The sequence below is a fragment of the Bidens hawaiensis genome, unplaced genomic scaffold (genome assembly GCF_021521415.1).
Source record: "Bidens hawaiensis isolate Kalapana, Puna unplaced genomic scaffold, B.hawaiensis_p1.1 tig00032829_1, whole genome shotgun sequence".
Taxonomy (NCBI): domain Eukaryota; kingdom Viridiplantae; phylum Streptophyta; class Magnoliopsida; order Asterales; family Asteraceae; genus Bidens; species Bidens hawaiensis.
In genome coordinates, this window is record NW_027495614.1 from 90,002 (window position 1) to 114,943 (window position 24,942).

The window sequence follows — 24,942 nt, forward strand, 5'->3', positions numbered from 1 at the left end:
AACGGTTTTCTGGATTGCCTTCGTTTTGGTTTAGACTTAACTACAAAATCTTCTTGATTAGCCTTAGTGAAAACCTTTGAAGGGTTCTTGGGCTTTTCAGCTTTAGACCCCTTCGCTAACCTCTTCCTTTCCCTTTGGGTTAGCCAAAAAGGTTTCTTGGGTTTCTCAGTTCTTTTGGGTCTGAAATCCGTCTCACTGGCTGAATTATAAGTTTGGTTAGACATTTTCTTAATTTGAGCAGGAAACTTAGGAAATGTCTGACCAAACTTACTGTTGAAGTCTCTTTGTTGCTTATGCCAGTTCTTGCAATGTCTAGCAAGATGAGATGGATTTCCACAAACAAAGCAACATTTTCTTTGGTTGCAGTTATAGATATCTTGATCACTGAGATATGTGGGATAAGGTGATGTAATCGGGTTAACATGTCTGTAACCTGTATCTGTCAGATAATGATGAACATCTGAGAATTTTGAAGCAAAATAATTCGAATGCCTAGGTTTCTGTTAAGAATAGTAATAAGCATTATCAAACTGATGATAATATTGGGAACTGTTGTTATAATTTGTATTTTGAGAAAATGAGGTTTTCTTAGGTGGCACATATTTACAGGAAGCGCTTGGTTTTTCATTTTCAAAACCAGATTTCTCTTTAGTCAAGTTCTCAAAATGATGATCAGTTGATGAGCAGCTAGGACTAGTCTGTTCATTAACCTTGACTTCAATGGTTTCGTCAAAAAAAGTTTCACATTCTGAATCAGAAGAAGAACATTCACTTTCATTACAAACATTTGTACAACTGTCATCATTAGATGTTTCACAAAATACAGCTTTTGATCCTGACATCAAACTTCCTAACATTGACTCACAGACTTTATTACAAACAGGATTGTTAATTGTTTTTGTTAGACCCACACAAGACTCAAAACGGGGTTCTAACTCTCCTTTTGGCTTACAACCCTAGTTAACCTTCCCACAATCACCATTGATTATATCACCTGCTACACAAGACACGTTGACGTTAGACTTATCAGATGATTGAATTGCAGCAGCTGATTGAGATACTGCAGGAACAAATTTCACTGGTTTTGGTACTTTACCAATCTCATATGCCATTTCTTCATCAGGAGAAGTATTATAGCTAAAGTGGGGCAAACTAGTATAATTATCATTCATCGGTGGAGATACCGCTGAATAATCATATCCTAGCCCCGCTTTAACTTTAGTACTTCTCTGGGCTCCAATTAGATCATATAATTGCTCAGATGATGCTTCAAATCTTTCAACTTGTTTTTCTTTTTCTCTTTTATCAGAAGCATCAAGTTTTAGTTTCTCAATTTCATCTTTTAACTCATTAATTATATTTTTGTAATAGATGACATCTTGCTCCTTTACAAAATTTTTAAGTTTAAGATTTGCTACATCATCATGGTGAGTTTTTATCTTTTCAACACAGATCTTGTCAGCTTTGACATATTCAGCATTTAATTGACGAAGTTTTGCATTTTCTTTCAAAACTTCATCCTGAAGATATCTATAATATGTTACTTGTGCAAAGATTGTGATTTACCTCATCGATGGGTGAAGCATCGGAAGTTGTAGCTGTGGATGAGGATGCTTCATTGTTTGACATGAAAGCCATGCCTGCCATGTTGAGAGGATTCTGCAGCTCTTGGAATTGATCATCCCAATCCATACCAACTTGGACCTCCGTTTGGGAGACAAGGGCCCTTGTGTTTGAGCTTGAATTGCCCTTGTGTGGATGATTACCAATTCTTGGAGCTGAGCTGCTTGGCTTATGCACCTCATGCTTCTTTCTAGCAGCTTTACTGTTTTCTTCCTCAGTCACCTCAGTCACACGAATATCATTTGCTGGCTTTGATAGATTCGTGCATTCTCGCAAAAAGTGACCCATCTCACCACAGTTGTAACATTGCAGCTTTGACTTGTCGAAACCGATCCTCTTTCTGTCTGAATCCTTGAAGCTGTCTTTCCATTACATCTTCATGAAGTTTGTAGCTCTTTGCACGGCCATTGCCATTTGGTATTTTATATCCATCTTGTCGAGACCCTTTTGATTGATATCTCTCATGTCCCCAATCTCAAATTGTGGTGGCAATAGATTTCCTTGCATCAGTTCTTCATGGCTTGACAGAAAAGCATGAACTATTGAGACATTTGAATCATTCAGCAACGGGAGAGCTTCACAGTAGCTTGAAGGTTTGCTTGGTTGAGGTTTTGAGGATGAGGAAATCCCATGAGCTTTTAAGGCTTGTTCAACCGCACTCTCGATTGCTTTTTGAAACGAGCTAGAACCAGTTAAAGCAGATTGGTTGCTGGTTGAGATGAATGCAGTTGTCTGTTATGGCACACTTGAGGAGTACTTCGGAGTGTTCACAGGGTACACATTCTGCTGTGTTTTGCTTATAAAAGCAGTTGGAATTGTTGATGCAGTACTCATCCCAGCTTGATTAAGAGAACTCAAGTGATTGTTCATTCTCATATATTCGTCCATTTCAAATGACTTGATAGTGGAAATCAAATCAGTGTTTGTTATGCCATTCAAATTTGTGGTTCTCTTGATTGTGACTGTATTGGTACTCCAGCTGTACCGCAATGAATTTATTAAATTATGGTTGATCTCAGAGTTTGGAATATTAACACTAGCAACCCTGATTCTGACCATCAACTTTTCAAACCTCTTAACCAAGTCCAACACACCTTCACCTTGACAGTGGTTGAACATATTGAATTCTTCTTTTAGCAGGGCTTTCTTATTTTCCCTTATTTCAGCATTCCCCTCAACCTTCTCAACAAGTGCATCCCACAAACCCTTTGCACTTCTGTGTTCACGTAAAGTCTCAGTGATCTCATTTAAAAGACAAACTGTCAAAATGAGATATGCTTTCTTGTCTTGTGCTAACAAGTCCCTATCATTTTGATCATAGTTTTCAGGAGTCTTAAGTTGTTCCCCAGCTTGTGTAACAGTCACACGAACATGTGGACCTTGTTCAAAACATCTCATCAATTCAGTTTCAGTCAATGAGATATAGTTCATGAACCTCCATTTGAAGTCGGTAAAGTTATCATCTAAGGTCATGTACTTTGGAGGCTTTTGAGGAGTTCCCACTTGGTTTTCTAACAACAGATACCCCTTCAACAACTCTGAATCAGTGCTATCCATGGTCTTAGCAGTTCCAAACACTTAACAAATCTAAAATAGTTCAAAATTTTGAAACAGAAAACTTTTTCGCGCGAAACAGTTTTTCATGCGAAGCGAAAAAATTGTTTCAAGCGAAGCAAAAAAGTTGATTCGAGCGAAGCGAAAAAGTTTGATGAACAGTGATGCGAAGCGAAATTAGTCAAGCGAAGCGAAAAAGTCTGTGCGAAGCGAAAAAGTTCCAAGCGAAACGAAACGATCAGTGCGAAGCGAAAAAGTTCCAAGCGAAGCGAAATGATTTCGTGCGAAGCGAAATGTATCTATGCGATGCGAAATTTTAAAGCTTCCAGATACAATCTTTCCTGGGATTTGTTCCACCTAACTTATCAGTTCTGGTCAAAAGTTGGAACACTGATTTTCATGCCATGAGAAGCGAAATTTATAACTTATCAATTTTAACAAGTTTTGAATCCCGAAACACCAAATTTAACACTTTTAAACCCAAAACTTTTGGATCTAAGGCTAGTACACTTGTTGTTTTTCACCAAGAACACATTCTAAGACATCTTATGAACTTTTTTGCCGAATGTTTTTGTATTTTTGTTGTTTTTCTTGTTTTTATGGTTTTCTTTGCAAGAAGCTTTCTTATTTTCTTCTCAAGATCAAACCCAAGGTTATGATCCAAAAACCCTCAACTAGTGAGCCGAAGCTCTGATACCAATTGTAGGTCCCGTGGCGGGTGGATCTAACAACGTTCTTGGATCAACCTAACTTAGTACTAGCGGAAATCACACTAGGCAACCTAAGAGGTCTCGGATCTTGAGTTTATGTTCGGGTTTTGAAAGAAAGAAAGGAAGCCGGGAGAGAGAGATGAGAGAAAGATAATGTGTGAGTGTTAAGAGATTTTAGCAAAAGGTTTTTTGTATTCACTACCAACACCTTCTCTCATGACATGCTTCTCTATTTATAAAGAAGCATGAGAAACATGTCACATCACATGCCCATAGGGTTTCATTACATTATTTCCCTTAGACCATTTCATTTGGGCTTACAACAAACAAAAACAAACTACACAAGCCCAAATATAAACAAATTCAATACAAAAGACTTAATTGTACAAAATGGGACCTAACAACGTCTAATACGATTAAGTATAATAAATTTAATAATATGAATGACACGAGTTTAACACGAGGGGAGAAATTAAAACTTAGTTAATTATATAATTCCATATCAGCAACCTTTGGATAAACGAGGTTTAAACGTGTCATGTCGACTTGTTAACTAATTTAACACGATTACTTAAACGTGTAACTCTTGTCATAGACAAGTTAGGCGGGTTAACCCATCTAGACATGTCTATATTTGAATCATTAGCGTGTGAATCCATTTATGACCCAAAACGTTTTAATTCTAAATAATGAGAATATTATTTTGGCACACCAGGGAATTTAGTTACTTATAAAAGTTTTGGGGCCTTGGAATTGGATATTGGAACCAAGTTATGTTGGTAAACGAGGTGGAGGTTCCACAATGAACGCTTGTCTCTTTGGGTAGAGTAATCAAAATTATTCATGATCAAAGTGGGCTGTTTTCCTTGGGCTTGAAGAACATTCACATACGTAAATTTGGAAATTTGAATATCTTCTCTCCATGCAAAAGAATGTTGGAGGTGATCTTGATTTAAAAAGAACATTCCCTGCACTATTCGAATAGACCCGAATGGCTTCATTTTCTAAGGATTTGCCATATGCCCATATCGAATGGAATTGAACCGACGAAACTAAAATGTTCAAAGTTGGTGCCATTCATGTGAAGCACTAGATTCATGGCAATAGAAGCTTCGAAAATTGATTTCCTTACACAGTGATGATTGTCAATCTAAACATATTAAAACATTCTTGGAACTAGTGAGTACAAATTTGGTTCAAGAATAGTTCTTGGAAGGGTATTTAACATAGAGTGCCAGCTCGGTTTAAGTTAGACACTAAGAGACTCTGACTTGCTTGTGATTATTCAAAATGAACTTTAGATGGAATCGTTTCTCTAGATCTAGATCCTATTTAGGAAAACAAATCCGTTAATAGCAATTCATACGGTGCTTGTGGATATCGAATAGGTGTAGCAACAACCTTGAAAATTTTCTGAGTCTTAAATTAAATTTTGGGTGAGTCTTAGGAAATTTTAAGATATGAAATTTGGTACAATTTTCTTGTCCCACCTAGGAGAAGGATAAAACATAGAGTTTAAAGTTGAAAAAATATGACAGATTCACAGAGAGGAGAATAGTCAGCACCTTTAATTAAGTTTGACAGATCGATTGACGTATATTCGAAAGGGTGCGGGCCAAAATCACATGTATGAAAATGTGTCTTTAGCCTATACATATAGCTAATTTTCTCTATATTTTTGCTGCATTTTAACCCGGGAAACAGATTTGTTTAATTGTTGAAAGACGCTAGTAATAAACACAAATAAAACATAATTATTTTAATGACAAAGATTACTCACCTCTAAATAACAAATTTTATGCAATAGAGATTATTGATCAAGCAATCAGATTCAACACATTAAGAAACACTCTAGTCTCTAGATTGTCTTTGATGGATCTCAAATCGAAATGCTACTTGTAACACTTTTGTATATAAAAAAACGTGGCTAAAAAGTTAACTTCATCAAAAAATGTGATTAAACCATTTTCACGCATATTCATACCCAAAATCAACGATGAAAGTAAGCACTTGCTCCATCCAATTTTGTAAATAATATATGCTTAATAAATATTCATATATTTGTTGAATAAGCTAGATCTGTGGGCTGTAGTATCAGGGGCGGACCTACTATGGTTGTGCAGGGTCGGCCGACCCCTGTGAGAAAATTTTATTTAGTGTAATATATGTGTTAAAATCCTTGTCGACCCCTGTGAAATTTTTACTCCGACCCCTGAGAAACTGGTGAGAGTGTAAGATGAAAAGAAAAGATTAAACTTGAACTTTTAAAATTTTCCGGTGGCCGATGAGAGACACCGGAGGTGGCTAGTAAGAATGCAAGTCAAGTGAAGAAGAAGATATGACAATTAAAAGTAATAATTAATTTTTTGAGATGTAAAAAAAACGAGGCTCGACAGTCGGCATTATATCCGAGTTGACTAAAAACAAGTGTTAACATTTATTGTATCTATATTAATTAATATAAACCCAATTACAAATTTTTTCCTTTAAAAAAAGCCAAATTACGGTTCGTGTCCTTTTTTAAGTTTCCTTGCAGGCGGTATCCTTTAAACATTTTTTTCCTACACGTTATGTCCTTTCCGCTAACTGGGTTAGAAAAACTCAGTTAAATACCCTCACGTGGGGCGCATATGAGGGCATTTTTGTCATTTCGCCTGTAATTTCTCTAATATATATTAAAATGATTCTCTCTCTCTCTCTTCCCATCTTATCTCTCTCTCTCTCTCTCTAACAAAGTCCATACTCATCAGACACCGGCGGCGGAGGCAGGTTCAGATCAAACGGTAACGGCTTCCGTGACGAAGATGACGTCAGATCCACGTCACAGTAATAATCATCCACCACCGACTCCGACGAGTCGCAATTACTATGGCAATCGTCATCCACCTGAACCGGCTTTAATTTCAATCTATGAACCGGGTTCACAGTCGGCCGTGTGGCGGACTCCACGGTGCTGCTCATGCCGCTCATCGTCGGCACGGGCTTGGCGTGACCGTGACGCCGATCTGACGTCATCATCATATCATCAATCGTTTCGTTCGTTAAAGGAGGAAAATTAGTCTTGGCTTTGGATCCACGGAGGGCACGTGCGGCGGAGTCGTAGGCGCGTGCGGCGTCCTCGGCGGAATCAAACGTACCTAACTAAACACGGGCTTTCTTCCACGGGTCACGGATCTCCGCCGCGAACCGTCCCCAGGGACGCTTACGGACGCCGCGGTACCGGGGTCGCCCGGCGGCGGTCCGATCGGATCTCCGGCGACGGTCTTGGGTCTTCCGGCTCGTCGCATGACTGGTTTCCGGTAGATCTGATGTTTATATTATTATTATTATTATTAGATGGTGAATATGAAAATTATTGATTCATATTAGAAACCAATAATAATAATAAAATCTATCATTTTGATGATTTTCTTCCGATCCGGGTTTGTTTTGTTTGGCTGCTTTAATGGGTTTTTGTTTCATGTAAAATTATGCAGGCATGTAATTGACCTTAAAGTCAAAATCAGGTTAGTCATGATTTTCATGAAAGCTGCCGTCTTCCTCGCCGGAGAAGAAGACCGGAGATGGTGTTGTCGTCTTCCTCGCCGGAGCGGAATGGCCTCATCGGCTTGTTTCCAGGAGATGGTGCCGGATTTAAGAAGTGGTGGTGTTGGTGTTGGTGTGGAGAGAGAGAGAGAGAGAGAGAAGATGGGAAGAGAGAGAGAGAGAATCATTTTAATATATATTAGACAAATTACAGGCGAAAAGACAAAAATGCCCTCACATGCGCCTCACGTGAGGGTATTTAACTGAGTTTTTCTAACCCAGTTAGCGTAAAGGACATAACGTGTAGGAAAAAAATGTTTAAAGGATATCGCCTGCAAGGAAACTTAAAAAAGGACACGAACCGTAATTTGGCTTTTTTTAAATGACAAAATTTGTAATTCTGTCATTAATATATATTAACAAACAAACTTTTCGTTTTTCAAAAGAGATTTATTTCTTTATTATTTATTTGTTTTTTAGTATATACTTTATTATTTTAATATTTATTGTTATGCTAGATGATTATATGAACCGTCTAAAACCAAAAATTATATTAAAATGCTAATATAATTGTAAATTTCTGACCTCAATAAAAAAATAATTTGGCCATAAAATTTATCAAAGTGAAAGAGAAACAATAGTCATATTTGTTTAATATTTGGTTATAGATATTTAACTTTAAAAAAATTCAGCAATGAACCAAGTGGAATCCGAATTGCCTAATTAAATGGGTAATGAGAATTTAAATGATAGTTGTATATGTTTCATTGAAAAAGATTTGCTTAGGAATGTCAAGTTATATGATGTTATGGTTATATTTCAAAAAATGAAAACTCAAAGAGAACAATTTATATTTTAGTTATGCATTTTTAATTACATTTCCCGCACTTTTTTTGTTATATGATATTTTGATTGATTATCTTTTTCTTTATATTACCCCACTTGATTTGACTCGACCGGAACGACCGAATCAAATTGGAAAAAAAAATTATATATGGATTTAACCCGACCCGAATGACTGAGCCGGTCTGAAAAAAATTTAAATACCAATAGTCAACTAAGTACCAACCTAAAATATTTTCGACCCCTATGAAAAAATTTTCTGGATCCGCCACTGTATAGTATATTCCATTTGACAAGGGAGATGAACAGCTGAACGTTTGACGACAAGAGAGAGTCTAGATTGATTGGTGTCAGGTTTAATTGCTAAGTAGAAATACAATGATTGGATCTGTAATTATGTATCTTTAATAATGGCATAAATAAAAATATAATAAGAAAATGAGTTGGGAAATCAGACGAACATGAAGTCGCATGTGCTTGTTTATCACTTGGGTATGACATATTTCAGCAAATCTTCATAACCGAATAATTATGCAACATTAAAAATTCTAATGGTCGGTAATTCGGTATAAACAATACCGTCACCACTTAATATTAAATGTGTTAGCTAACAACCTATAATTAACTAAAACATTTATAGCATCCTCATTTCATTCTCTCAACATCATCTCTGTAATTAAAGTATTTGTTTATTTCTCTTCTCCGTCCAAATCTCTATCAACATCTCCCAAATTTGAAGATTAAGGGAAAAGCATTTTGGATTGTACCATGAGCATTATGGTTTATGCCTTTAAGAATAAAAGAAAGAGAAAGAAATACTAACAAAAAGAATATATAGATAGAGATGAAGAATGAGATGCGAATTTTTTCAGCAATGGTGTTTTTATAAATAACCATCAAGAATGGTATACGTTTTTTGGAGCCTTTCATTTTTTATGTAACCGTATTCTCAAACCATTGTTTTTGTTGTTTTCTGTGAAATGCCTAGAGATATGTCAGATTCAATCATATGGAATAAACAAACCGGAATCTGAAGCAATGGAATGACAATTAATAAAAACAAATTGTGGTGAGACCACAATTAGGCGTAAATTGAAGCAAGCCGTGGTCTCAAACCACGGATTGCACTAAAAGTCATTTTTTAGTGAAATCCATGGTTTGATATCCCAATTCGCATCTATTTACGTCTAATTATGGTTTGAGACCACCGTTTTTTTAATTTATTTATTTCAAATGATCATCTCTAGATTTTTAGCAGAATAATACATAACTCGTTGTCTGAGACCAAGGTTACACCAAAATTGAAAGTCTTTTGAAAAGTATACCATTTTTGAAAAGTTATTTGTAAAAACACAACTATAGAAAAAAATTCAGAGATGCGAAAGGTTTTATAAAGTTAAGGGATACATTAGGAGATTAGTAAATTATATCGAAATCAAAGAGAGAATGATAGTGAGATGTGAATGCTCTTAGTCTAGTGATTGAGCATGCATGTGTGTTACAAATGTTGGGTCTCTAGTTCGATTGCACTTTTCTTGCTTCACTTTCCATTCTTTTTCTTTTTTGTATTTTTTTCTTTTTTTTCTTTTTTTAAACTAACTTGTTTTCTGGGAAAGATAAAGAACATAATCTCTATCTAGTAATTTTTGGTTGAGGAATTGTAGTTTCTTCTTCGGCTCGCCTTTCTGTGACTTAGACGAAGAGGAGGTAGATCACCTATCATTTGGTAACAGGTTCTCAATGGATGTGGAATTTGAGCATGCTTTCCCTCTCGCCCCTCACAATCATTTTGATTTTCTTCATATAGTTAATGTATCCTCAGGGTCTAAAACCAAAAACAAACTGGATATGGCGCTACTCTACTCTACACTTTGAATGATTATGAAGGCTCGAAATTCCTAGCTCTTCAAGAGAGAGATTTGGTATTCTTTAAGACGACAAATGATATAATGTTTATTACTTTTAATTGTATAAAAAGTTGATCTAAAGTATGTAATATCTCATGGTCATGGGCATAGTGGTATATGTTATTCTCAGGCTTATTTTTCTACCTTGTAACTTTCGTTTGTTTTCTAACGTCTTATTAGTCCTTCGTTGTTCTGAAAAGAAACATATATTATTTAAGAATAAACGGTGTGAGTGGTTGTTTTAGTGTTTATTAAATAAAAGTGCCTAAAGAATGTACAAATTAAATAATGTCTCCTAAGTGTTTCAACTTGACTGTTGACATGTGTACCCGCACTTGCCCAACTCCAGGATCATGGCCACACGAATTATGCAGTTCCTCAGTTCGGTGCAACCTTTTTGTTTTCTTTTTCAACATACATTTTTCAAGTTATGATATATACTCGAAGCCACATAAACTAAAGTTTCCTATCGATCTTGTCAGAATAGAATGCTCATATATTATATTTTAGTTTTTACCTATAAAAAATAGTCAAGTTACAACTGAATATCTAAATGTTCACAGAACAAGTTGTGAGTTATGTTTGTGCATCTCAGAAATCAAAAGTTTGTTACAGCAAAAACAACAATAATAAAGACAACAAAAGATAAAAACAAACTATATGAGATCTATTATAAAGTATAATTACAAAAATGGTTTATTATCAAGGAAAATTTTTAACTAATGACATTAAAAGTACAAGTTAATTGGTTAAAACAAATGTATTGTAAGAAATAATATATCAAATAAAAGTACAACTGCTATACATGTATAACTTTAAAGTGAGAAAAAATAGTTTAATTTTAATGACATTAGCTACTAACAAGACATGTTATGTCAAACTAATTTAGGTACATCTGTTATTAATTTCATTCTTTATTATTTCAGGTAGGGTTTCTTTGTGTATAAGAGATGGGTGTTTAGTCACTTTAGTCTTGAAAAGTACTCTTGTGCTAATTATTGTAGTTTGTGCTTTTGTTATTGTACTATGCTTGCCTAATAACACAAAGCTCCCATGAAAAGAAGTCTGTAAGAAGTTATCCACATGGCCACATAAATATATGGAACGTGTTCTAAGTAACCCCCAATATGAATTGTGGTATTATAGACTGTGTTCTTTGATATTTATTATCAATGATATTGACAAAAAGGATTCAACTTAAAATAATACAATCATTTATTTAACCGTGGTACGCTAAAAATACATGTGTAAATTGAGTGTAATGCTTGTGAGCTTTTAATAGAGGACAGAGAACCAAGACCGAACAAGGAAACCACCAAAATACTTTTAAAAAAAGTTTCTTATCACAAGACCAACTGTTTCTCGTTGTTGGTTCGGAATATCGTAATCATCTACTCGTGCGAGTGATGTCATATCTCAATTCATATGCATTCACTTTGTTAGGAGATGTTGTGCACTTGTTAATGATCTGCATTTTAACAATTGCCCGTGTAGGGTTGGTAGAATTTCCTTGTTCTCTAGAGACACTATAAGTTTAAAAGATGTTCCTATTCCAAATTATATGCAAGCATATCAATTGGAGATTAATACAACTTAAATTTTGGATGCGCAACCCTCTATTACATATATAGAGAAATAGTGTCTCACATATTCATGTTTTTGGAATCATAAAAGTGTTGCGTATATTATTTGAACCTTGTGGGAAGTTTGTTACTAGTTGCAGATGCTTCCTTAAATTTCACTTTAAATCTACATCAAATTTTGCATGACGGTTATGGTGTAATGTTCAATCTTAAATTTCACTTTGAATCCACATCAAATTCAACCATTGAGTTTTTTTTCGACCCGTCACCTTTTCTTTTATTCTGATAGTAAACTCAAGACCCCGAACTTGCTATTGTAACGTGAACTAAAATAAATAAACGTTACATGACTTCTATCGGCAATCTATCCCTCGAGTAGTGTGAAGTAAATTTGCTCTTTATTTATACACGTGGAAATGTGTTATTTAATTATTTATATTACTAAAAACCATGTAGCATCATATCCATTAAATGTGATCCAATAATTCATTTAATTAGTGGACAGCAAATCAACGTGGAATTGGTTCCCACCACGCTACTCTTCTTTTTCCCCAATTTTTTTTGGGGGTAATAATTAGGCTGTTTTTGTCATTCTAATTTCATTGTTTTTTTTCAACTCCGATATATATCAATTCAAAAAGAGGTAGCGACGCAGCTTATTGTCTGTTTGACTTTTGTTTTGATGTAATAAAAAACTTATATAGACCACATTCAGTTAACTAATATTCAAAAAATAATTATAGTTTGTTATAATTATTTTTGTCGTAACTAGGACATATGCTTGGATTAGGTTTTATAATTATACTCTTTATATTCATATTTATAGGGGGTTTTTTTTTACCGATAAAGTTCTTTTAATTCTGGTTATTTGCAGAATTTGAATTCAAAACCTCTCTCTTATATATAGTTAATTATATAGTTAATTAGTTGCTTCATATGTGTAGTTTATTATTAATATATAATCGATACAAAAATTTGAGGGTTTTTTGACCGTCGGGAGCCAAACAAACCCAAAAAAAAAATTATTTTTCCTATATAATTATACCCCATTTCACCCATTTTTATACCAAAACTTCAAACCTTCACCCAAAATCAATTCATCTTCTCAACTTTTTTTTAAAAAAATGGCTGGAAATTGGTACCCAAACCTTGATTCAGATTATCTTGACGATGATTTATGGTCGTCACCGCACCAACCGATGTTTTATTCGGAGCCGCAAGAATTATCCGGCTTTCAATCATCCAACACACAACCGTCTCCTAACTTTGTTGTTCCGGAGACACAAGAATCACACGGTGAAGCTACGGGACCAAAAAGACGCGTCCACCGGAAAAAACAAGTTGCAACGGACGGGTCGGGACCAGCTTCGACTCCGAGGACGAAACGGAAAGCAACTCCGTGGTCATCGGATGAGAAGAAAGCCTTGTGTCGGGCTTGGATAGTCATTTCTGAGGATCGGCGTTGCAGTAATTGTTTTAACGTTTTTAAAAATGATTTTTAATAAAAAAGTTAAATAAAAAAGTTAAAAAATCTAATTTATTTATTCATTTTGCAGCCGACTACCAAAAGAACAAGATTTTTTGGACAAAGGTTAGGGAGACGTTCTACATGCTCGTTGGGAGTACAGAGCGGAACGCCGATATGATTTCGGGTCGGTGGTCCGAAATCAGAAAATTTGTCGGCTTGTTTACTAATCTTTTCAACAGGAACAGCGGTCGTGTGAGACCAAGTGGCAGTGATGATTTGGCGGTTTACAATTTCACGGTCGAAGAGTGAAAGCAGGAGTGTTTGCGGAGGTATGGGATGGTGAAGACGTGGGACGATTTATTGTTGTGGGAGAGGTTGAAAAGGTGTTCCAAGTGGGTTGAGCTGGTGGCGCCGGACTTTGATGCGGAAGTAAGGGCGAAACGGACTAAAACTAGTTCGTCTGGAGCGTATAGCACTTCAACCGGGTCGGATTGCCGCGTTGGATTCGACCTAAACATTGCGGAGGAGGAAACGTCTTCACCGCCGAGGAGGCGGCCATTGGGAAGGGACGCCAAGGGGGAAAAACCGGCTGAGGGGGAAGCCGTAAACATCGCCAATCTTATTGAATCCCTCAATAAATTCAACAAAACCATGGAGGTGGTCTCTAATGACAAAAAGGAAAAAAGTCGAATGAGAGATTTGGACTTTCTTACTAGAGACTTCAGTAACCTAAATCCGGTCGATCAAATGCTAATGGAAAAGCAAAAGGAACGTATCCGAAAGAGGTTGATCGAAGAAGACCAAGCCGAAGAATAAGAATAATGTTTTTTTTTAGTACTTTAATTTTTATTTTATTTTTAGATATTAATGTGTTTTTTTATTAATGTGTGTTTTTTTTAATAATTTATGAGTTTTTTTAATAATACGTTGTTAGAATATATTTATAAAAAAATAAAAAAAAATTCGCTGGAGCCCCTCCACACCAGGGCCAGGGGCTCCAACGGGGGCTCCAACACCCCCCTTATCCAGTTTCTCTCTCTGCCACACGTTATAATATTATTAGTTAGAGCCCCCATTAAGGCCCCCATTAAGGCCCCCACACCCCTCAGCCTAAGTGTTCAATTGTTATTTACTATTCGCAATGATTTCAAATCCAAACAGTAACGTTAACAAAATTTTAATTTTTGATTTTGATAAAATAAAAATTAATGTTGTACTATTATTATTATTATTATTATTATTTTGGAAAGGTGGCATTTTATATTAAAAAAAAAAAGTCCTAGCAAGTGGCTAGAAAAAAAAACACATAACATTAAAAATACAATAGATGGTTCTTAAGTCACTCGATCCTAGAAATATTACATTTACGATTTCTACTACTATACCACAAGAACAAGAAATGTAAAATTTCATCAAATAGCGTTTCTTTGTTATGGCGAGTCTTCTCAAATACCAAGTCATTTCTGAATCTTCAAGTAAACCACTAAGTGACAAAAATAATCATCCTGATCAAATCTTTCTTATGAGTTTGAACTCTCAACGTGTCCCATCAAGACATCAGCTCACCTGGAACTAAAGAGGAAGACAACGGAAGGCCAAGCCAAGAAGCAATAAGACCCCAAATCCGATTTGCTACCGAGCACATACCGAAAACATGGTCAATTGACTCCTTACGATCATTACAAACAGGACATAAACAGCTCGGAATGTCTATACCCTTACTCACCAAATTGACTCGTAAGAAGTCTCTTAAGCAACACCCTCCACGCACAAACATTAACTTTTCTAGGAAGAAATTTGAACCACGTTGTCTTTCGAGCCCACGACGGAAGGATAAGTCATCAATAACCTTCCTAACACCTTTAACCGTGAAGTCCGCCGTATCCCCAAAGCTCCAAACCCATATATCCTGAGTATCCGTTAGACTTACATGTCTTAACTCAACCATCAAATTATCAGATTGTTCACTTTCTCTTCCCACTCTAATATCTCTTCTCCAATTCCAATTAAGAAACACAATCTGCCTTTTGATTAACAAAACATTGTTTGTCCATCTCCAACACATAAAGGCGAGGTTATTTTACCGCCAACGTACTACCTGTCCCCCAACAGTCTAACCAAAATATAGTTTATTGACCATTTCCTATCTTTTTTTGAATAGCCGAAAGAGGAATTACTTTGAAATCATGTAGTTTATTAAAAGAGTTACACATAGACGACCACACCCCCGACCCCAACCCATTACTATCACGATAATTTGGATTCATTTCAACTCCATATATGGTTTGATCATCTTAACCCACAAAAAATTATTATCTGAAACAAACTTCCAACGCCACTAAATTTTGTACTATTTTTAATGTAATTATTAGTTAATGACGCAATGAAGATAGGATGAATGTATTATCATAACGTAAATTGGTATAATTGGAAAGTGATCATTGAGATATTAAGTGTAAGGTCCAAAATTGTGACTAATGCCTATCAAAATACAAAAACTTAAAAGCATTCAATATCCGCAAGAATTCATGGATTGCGAGAAATTCTTTGTGTGTGTGAACTTCGTGTTCATCAAGTACCCAAAGGCCGAGTACTTGATCTTTAGTAGAAATAGAGGCTTACTATATGCATTAGAGTTCTATATAGTGTTAACCTGTGAAGGGTTTCATTGTTACATCATAATTGCATTCAAAAATCAATACAATTCTATCCCATATTGACATTTTCCCGAAAAGAATATAGGGTAATCTTATTAGAAATCCAATCCCATAGCACCGACGGATTTTTGAAGGTTTTTTTTTATCAATGATGTTCTCCGATCAAACCAACAAAATTTTGAAAAATATATGGCACAAGTTATAATATTAAGAATAAAAATGTATGGGGGTTTCAATAGAGGTATCATTTTAGGTGGTACACGTTCAGTTAGTTGGAACTGACACCAAATTTGCTAGCATGTGTTATTTTGCTGGCACTTCAAAATTTTATTTGAATAAGACAAATGTTTTAAAAAGGATTCTAAAATTTTATGTGAATATTAGATTGGATTTCGTATAATTCATTGTCATAGATTAGCCATACTGACTCCCTTACATATAGGTTTAACCAGTGTGAATAACAATCGTAGCCCTTCATCAAACTACATAACCGTTAGTTTTAATAATTGCCATAATTGTCAGTTACTGGCAGTTACATCTATATTCGCTAGTGTTACTTTAGTTGGTGCCGACCAAAAGTTTTTGGTACCCCAAAACAAAGTTGCTACATACCTTTATTTCTTATACCGAAAAGCACTTTTTGTGTCAAAGTCAAACTTCATACCAATGATCAAAGTTAGTACGGGACGTTGAATTAAATCAACTTTATCGACATTGCGATTCCAAAACAACTTTTAACCCTAATCAAGTGCATTACACTTAGACCACTACTAGGGGCAGCGCCCTTAGACAGTTACTGTTTAGTAGGATGCACACTTTAAACCAGTGTTGTAAAAGTCGGATTCCAAGGTCCTCGGATATCAACCTTGCCGTTTTTTCCCAACTCAGCCACCATTACTCGCCAAGGTCCAACTCGGTCAAAAGTCGGAGTACTCGGGATTACTCGGCCTGTACTCGGCCTCCAAGGTCAACTCGGCCACCAATTTTTTTATTTTTTTTATTTTTTAGTAAAATGCTAAAAATAACAACAAAACATGAATTTTTTGAATTATGTTTTTTTTTTTCATATGAATTATGTTTATTTTAACGTGAATTATGCCTATCTTAACATATATATAATATCCAATAATTATTTTATGTTATTTTTATCTTGTCCAAGTAAAAGCTGAGCACCCCCTCTAAAGGGGTCAGCCGCCTAGGGACCACCTAGCGAGTTTTACAACATTGCTTTAAACTACTGAGGTGCATTAACATTAGAAACTGAATTGTTTTGAATAAATGTGCACTCGACAGCTCTTTAATTATATCAATGTATAATCTCTTTTCTCATTTTTTTAAGTGACAATAAATTACAAAAGATGCTATGATGACACTAAATTATCATCAATTCTTTAACCACCTAAAATTATATCGAGTATTCTCATAATAGTTAAGAAAATGATGAGAGCTGTAAGTAAATAGGATCACATGAATCTCTAGAATAAATGTCGTGTGTTGGATAAATTATTAGTTTGCCGATGTGGATTTGAAATCAACTTCAAATCTTCAATAATGAAATTATTTTAGTAGCAATAATGCAATTTTAAAATTCCATCGTACATGTGATAACTTCCTTCGGATCCTTAAAGTAATGTCCACGTACCCAAAACACAATTATTCCTATTATTTATAGAAGAAAATTGTCACCTATCCAGTTATTTCTAGCTGTTAGCTCATATTTAATGACTCGATTACTTCGCATAAAATTCACTTATGCGTATATGAATAGAAGAAAATTTGAGTTTCTATTGTTGCCTGCCTTTACTATATGGAAAAACACTAATTATTCAAAAGAGTAAATTACATTTTTGGTCACGTGGTTTAACATGTTTAATTATTTTAGTTCAAATATAGGTTTTGTAATTTAATATATCATGACCTGAGGTTTAAATTTATAACCATTGTAAATTTGTAATCCACATTGCTAATCATATCTATTTTTTCTGCTAAATAGTACAATTCAACTATTTTACATCAAAGACTAATTATGTAATTTATAAAAAATATTTGGTAGTTTTATTACTTTTTTTTTTCAAATATATGTGCCATTTAATACTATTAGTGTTTACGTCAAGACAGAAAAGTAAATACGTAACAAGCTGCGTCGCTAGCCATTTTTAATTGCAAATCCCAACGTTTAAAAAACTGCATTCATGATCTTGGAGTCGAAACATTTTTTATGCATGACACGTTGGACTCGAGTAAGTAGCTCCATCAGACGCAAGGAAACCAAAAGTGTCAAATGCAAAAGGTATAAATATATGTTGGCTAGCAAGACACGTCTTCTCATGTTTGGTCACATTGTATGAAGGAACTTTTAGAGCAGCCTGGCCGACCGTGAAACCACTACCCTTCAAACCCATCAGAGGAAAAACCCTGTTAGATTCATGCACGTGTATTTCCCTCCAATCAATACCAAGACCAAAATGTCAGCTGGTCAAAGAGTTGAACGTCCATCCATCGGGCTAGACAAGGAATTCACAGGCAAATATACATTAATAGTTGAACAACCATTATATCTTTTAAAAAAATTGAATTTAAATAATCCCAACTTTGAACTATTGGCGCATAACAATCTCAACTAACGGGTTGCTATTGATGGTCTCATCTTTTAACACATTTATTCCCAACGAGCCGCGACTAGCGGAAGCTTAACTCTCATTAGTCTCCCATCGCAAGAAATACGTTTTTTGCCGGAATACTCAACATTTTTCGTCGGAAAACTCAACCTGAAGTCCTGAACACACACCACTACCACCACTTGAACACCACCAATGACCACCACCGCTAACAACCACCACCTCTAACATCCACCACCACTACCGTCACGGGAAACCTTCTTCGTGTTTGTTATTTGCCTGATTCTCAATCGATCAGACCAAATTCGTTCGTCCCCGTCATTGGAGCCCTTGTTCGTACCATCACTGAGCTGGTGCGAGCTCTTCTTCTACCACCACTGACTCTGACGGAGGTTCTATGATTCTGACAACGTCAATAATTGAGGTTTTTACTACAAAAAAGATTTCAAAGGTCCAATCTAGTTAAATTTATTTGTTTGCTAAAAGATTCTGATGATCGTCATGAAGGTAGTAATTAAGGGTGGTGTTAATGTTCATGTCTGTATGATTTATGTTAAATGGAATTTTTACAGATAATGGTATATCTAAACGATAAATTTCCAACTATACTCTTCATAATTCGTATATATGATATAGAATATATTAGTTAAGAGTATTTTATTATATAAAAAATTATTCCAAAAAGTTTTATAACTTTTGATTGCTAACAAAAACTAGAATTGAAAATTAACCACAAACTTTTTTCCATTTCTTTTTCTTAAAACTCTATTAATTATCTTTTATTATCCTCCTATTTTTCGTTTTCTTTCGCTTTCATTTAACCTAATTATTTGGAACACAATAACCACCCTATGTCCCAATTGTTTTCCCACCGGATGAGAATGGCCACGTGGATACATGAATTTCCACGTAAGCACCAATAATTTTAAATCTTATTTCTCTACCCTCTTCAACATTTCCATTATAAATACCGTTAGTTTTCAGCCTATCCTCCAATCCACATTCACAAGCATTAACATAAACATGTCTTCTTCCTCAGATCTTGAAAACCCTAATGCCACCTATGCCCCATTGCCGGACGGTGAACACACCGCTGGCAATGAGCACACCGCCACCAAAAAGTCAGTTTTATTTATTGTGTGTGCATGTTTGTCTATTGCTTTTCTAGTGGCTTTGATCACCGGAACCGGGCATGTTAATTTTAATAACTTAAACACCATTTCCACACCTTCAACGGTGGAGACACCCACGAAGACAACTCCGTTGTCTCGTGGGGTGGATAAAGGTGTGTCCGAGAAGTCTTTTCGACCGTTGTTGGGTGCGGATAATTCGTATCCATGGAGCTCCAACATGTTGGATTGGCAAAGAACTGGTTTTCATTTTCAACCTTTGAAGAATTGGATGAATGGTACGTTTATTGGACTACATGTTCTTGCACATAAAAAGTATTATAATTACATTAAATATGTCACATGGTGAATGTGGTTAGGTGGTTCATTGTGTTTCCTTTTATTTTAAAAGTATGAATCTTGGAATTTATTAGAGAGACTATTATAATTTGCAATGTCTAATGATTTCTTGTTTATGTTGATTCCGGTTGGCATTGCTCGTGATGGTGATTATTTGATCTACAGATCCTAACGGTACGTGATCTCCAACTGTTACTCATTTGATCCACCAATTAACGTTGTCTTGTCTTTTCACTGGAAAAATATTTGTCAATCTTCGCGCGATAGACATTCGCGTGTAGACAAAATATTGTTGTCTTGTATGTGTAAATGGTAAAGATCAACCGTTATAAGTGTGTGAAATAATGAAAAGATATGCATGAATCATGATCACACTTAAAAAGTTAAAAGCATGAATATAGTTTCACATGTGGAGTTTTCATGGATTTTTTTTTTCACATTAAAATGGGAAATCTATTTTGTACCTCATATTTTTTGTAATGGTTGTTCTCGATGATCCACACATTTAATTGTGAAGATACTCCTTAAAAATGAATATTCTATTTATTTTATGGTAACATCTTTATCCTTAAATGCAAATTTCTTTTAGAAAAAAAGTTGAATTAATAATTAAAAACAGATAGAAGTAGGGGTAAAAGTGCCTTTCGGACATAAAGTCGTTGGGTTTCCTTTGGTATAGAAGTAGGAGTAAAAGTGATGTAGATTGGAAGGGTTGGCATTCTTTCAATTTTTTGATGTAATTTAGCCGTTTTCCTTGTTTTGGCTTGGAACTATCTCCGTCTTGGAGTTAGTTCGTTTTTTGGGTGTTTAATGAAATTTGCCTTTCAAAAAAAAATAATTAAAAACAGATCTTATCCTAGGTAATTCCAACTAATATTCGCCTGGTCCACTCACGTTTTTGCTGATTCATTATGCATCCCTCCTAGCTAGATCACAAAACCAACACGACAGTTCCAGATTTACCAATCAAATTATTATATTATATTGCCTTTTAATTCCTTTAATATGACAACTTTTTAGTACTTTTATAGTTGGAAAGGAAGAAAGAGAACACACTTTTCACGGACTAAATAATTGTTTATAATATCAACCATGTCTTAAAAAGCACCGGATTTGAGGACTAATGGTCACCATCGAACCAGTGAAAACATGTGTTTTTTACTAATCATTTACTTACCAGTTAAAATTGTTTCCTTGTATTATTTACTTAGAAAACATCGGACTTCTTTACAAGTATATGATATATTGTCTTGAAAATATATTTCAGGTCCAGTTTTCTACAAAGGATGGTACCACTTGTTTTATCAATATCATCCGGATGCTCCCGTGTGGGGAAAAATTGTTTGGGGTCATGCGGTCTCGAAAGATCTAGTTAATTGGCGCCACCTTCCCATCGCCATGGAAACCGACCAATGGTACGACGAGCAAGGTGTTTGGACCGGTTCAGCCACCATCCTTCCCGATGGTCAACTTGTGGTCCTATACACTGGATCCACCAATGAGTCGGTCCAGGTCCAAAACCTTGCGTACCCAGCCGACCCATCGGACCCACTCCTAATAAATTGGGTCAAGTACCCTGGAAACCCGGTCCTGGTCCCACCACCTGGTATTGACAATAAGGACTTCCGTGACCCCACAACCGCGTGGAAGACACCCGAGGGAAAATGGAGAATCACAATTGGGTCCAAGATTAATAAAACCGGGATCTCGCTTGTTTACGACACGGAAGACTTTAAAACATTTGAACTTTTAGATGGAGTGCTCCATGCGGTCCCGGGTACGGGAATGTGGGAATGTGTTGACTTTTACCCGATTTCAAAACAGGATGAAAATGGTCTTGACACGTCCATTGATGGACCGGGGGTTAAACACATAGTCAAAGCAAGTATGGATGATGATAGACATGACTATTATGCTATTGGTACTTACGATGCATATAAGGGGAAGTGGAAACCGGATAATCCAACATTAGACGTTGGGATCGGGTTGAGATACGACTATGGTGTATATTATGCATCCAAGACATTCTACGACCAAAACAAACAACGAAGAGTCTTGTGGAGTTGGATCAAAGAGACCGACACTGAAACCTCCGACATCAGTAAGGGTTGGGCTTCTCTCATGGTACGTAAATTTAGAACATATAATTGTTTTTTTTCTAATTTTATTTTAATAATTTAAACTATAATCTATTAATGATCAGTCGGAATTAAAAACCCGATGGGCCCCTTAGAAATAGGTTTTTTAGTTAATAGTTTGGATTTATTTTCCTATTTAATCATCGTACTCAGTATATCCCACCAATAGCAAAGTTATGGTAGGGTCTGAGGAGGGTAAGATGTAGGCAGCCTTACCTCTACCCCATAGGGATAGAGAGGCTGCTTCATATGTAATTATTTTCCTATTTAATAATTACATAAATTGGATCTTGGTAACTAACTATTTACAACCAGAAAATTTAGAACATACTATTAAATTCTTAGCGAATGCAAATGGTAAAATTTATCATCCTTACATCATCTTAAATAATCTATACTGCTGATGCCGCAATTGAGATCATAAGTTCCATAATAAGGAAGCTCACTTTAATGGAAAGGTATCTTTGTTTACCCTAATAAATAATTAACCGGTTTATTGTTCCAATTAAGACCATGTATTTGTTTTGAAACAACATCATTGTAACATCCGGGACAAAATAGTTAACTTTTCGATGGGGTTGTACACTTGCACTCGACAAAAAAAGTGGTAGTTAAAAGTGTTATTTGCCACATTTTCAGCTAAATTATTATTTTGGCCAATAGATTACAATTTAAATTATTAAATTAACTTTTATTTGTCTTTTTAGGGTTTTTAATATTTGAAGGAGTTTAATCTAATTATATTTTACTTGTGAATTCACAGGGTGTTCCAAGAACAATTCTATTGGACAAAAAAACTCAAAGCAATATAATCCAATGGCCGGTTGATGAAATCAATACCTTGCGAACAAATGTAACTGTTTTCAATAATCTAGAACTAGAAGCTGGCTCACTTGTACCACTAGACCTGCCTGCAGCATCCCAATTAGACATTGTTGCCGAGTTTGAACTCGATGAGGCCACAGCGTTAAAACTTAATGGAGCCGAAGCTACATACGAGTGTGCTAATGGTGGAGCTGCAACACAAGGTGCATTAGGGCCCTTCGGTTTGTCGGTCCTTGCCCACGAGGGCCTCACCGAGCACACTCCCATCTATTTCTACATTGCCAAAGGCGTTGATGGAAATCTTACAACTTTCTTTTGTGCTGACCAATCAAGGTATTCATTTGTTCTCATTTTCTTAATTATCATGTTTAGGCTTATCTTGTTTAATTCGAGTGCTTGATTATTATGTGTTACGATATGCAGATCATCTACTGCTAACGATGTTGACAAGTCGATCTATGGAAACATTGTCCCAGTACTAAAAGGCGAAAAACTAACGATGAGAATCTTGGTGGATCATTCGATAGTAGAAAGTTTTGCACAAGGAGGTAGAACATGTATTACTTCGCGAGTTTATCCAACAAAGGCGATATACAATAATGGTCGGCTGTTCTTGTTCAACAATGCTACGGCAGCATCAGTTACTACCTCAGTCAGTGTATGGCAAATGAAGTCGGCCGAAATCTAAAATCCTATATTTTCGGCAACGATGTTTAAAGTCCATTTTATTTTTATTTTTTGATTTTGATGATGATTATCATTTTGAAGATTCTTCATTGTTGTACATGGGAATTCATGAACTTCAGAGAAAGGAGTCACAATGTAATGTAAACTAGATTTGAGTAAACTATGAATTTCTTTATTTCAGATGTTTTCTCTCTCTGTGTTTTAAGGTATACAAATTATCAAAAGTCAGCAGTTCACTTAATCGTCTTTGATGGGGTGGTATTAGGATATCATTGTTTCAAACCTTATAGAATGCAAAATTTTAGTCTTTAAAAATATGTTCAGTTAATCATACTTAAATCGTTAATTTGATGATAAATTTTTGTATGCTATAATTAATGAACGAACAGGAAATTTCAACCAACTTTGGGCTAGAGCAACAACTCAAAATACGAAGTCGAAGCTTTCTTATTGAGTGAGCAATGAAACGACACAAGTCATCGATTAACTTTCCGGCAAGATGATCTAATTAAATATAACTTACCAACCAATCTGATGATACGTCCTTATAAGAAGTTTAACTTGTTTATTTCTGAACTGCATAGATGTTAAACAGTAACAATTTTATACATTTCAAAATTGGTTGTGTGATTATTGCTTCGAGAATTTTGTGTATTGAACTGTTTTTTTTTCTTTGTTAGTTATGATTATTAAGGTATTATCAAGTCATGACGTAGGCTATATTGGTTAGACAGAATGCCATCCTTAGTATTTCACAGGAAATTATATTTCAAATTTCATTGACTTTAATAAAAAAAAATGTCACGTCATTTGCCTGCGTTGGAAATAATGAAATTTTTAACCAGACTGTAGCTTCTTTTACTTAATTTTAGGCCTACAAAATGATTTGCCCGTTCCTGCCAGACAATACATTTTCATTTGTGTCGGTTAATATTAGTTGTGGCTTAATGATATATCACATATTTTACTAGTAAGAGGTAGGGGATTTAAACCTTACTATCACCAATTTATATGGGAGATATGAGGGATGACCCTGACTTGTCAGGGTTCGAGTCCTGATCTCACCCGGTTTTACCGGCTCCTCGCTGTCGTGCCGTTTGGCGGGCGTGGGGATCAGGTTTTATCCGGGGAATCCCTCAATAGGTGGATCGCTAGGGGCTCCGTCCGTCCGGACTCGTGGCCGGCTCGGGCTACCTTTAGCCAATGGGGGCCGCGTACGGAGTACCCGACGTTACTTAGTTGGTCGTTCCAAAAAAAAATATTCGTTATATCTATTTATTTTTGTTTGATATATTAAAAAAATTATATAAACTAAGACATATTGACAACTCCCGA

The 24,942-nt window shown here is 35.5% G+C and overlaps 1 protein-coding gene and 1 pseudogene across 1 annotated transcript; one reads left to right on the forward strand and one right to left on the reverse strand.

Moving 5' to 3' along the window:
- Window positions 1–6,614: 6,614 nt before the first annotated feature.
- Window positions 6,615–7,341, reverse strand: LOC143584158 (ethylene-responsive transcription factor 3-like; annotated as a pseudogene).
- An 11,888-nt stretch (window positions 7,342–19,229) lies between these two features.
- Window positions 19,230–23,733, forward strand: LOC143584162 (acid beta-fructofuranosidase-like). Its single transcript, XM_077066269.1, has 5 exons — window positions 19,230–19,896; window positions 20,123–20,131; window positions 21,225–22,081; window positions 22,859–23,253; window positions 23,344–23,733. Exons 1-5 carry the CDS (start codon window positions 19,386–19,388, stop codon window positions 23,606–23,608), a joined length of 2,037 nt encoding a protein of 678 aa, XP_076922384.1. The 5' UTR covers window positions 19,230–19,385; the 3' UTR covers window positions 23,609–23,733.
- Window positions 23,734–24,942: the final 1,209 nt, after the last annotated feature.

Coding starts and splice junctions, on each gene's coding strand:
- LOC143584162 (XM_077066269.1), top strand. CDS start 19,386: ATGAATTTCCACGTAAGCACCAATAATTTTAAATCTTATTTCTCTACC. Junction 22,082..22,858: donor AGGGTTGGGCTTCTCTCATG/GTACGTAAATTT, acceptor GTGAATTCACAG/GGTGTTCCAAGAACAATTCT. Junction 23,254..23,343: donor TTTTGTGCTGACCAATCAAG/GTATTCATTTGT, acceptor TACGATATGCAG/ATCATCTACTGCTAACGATG.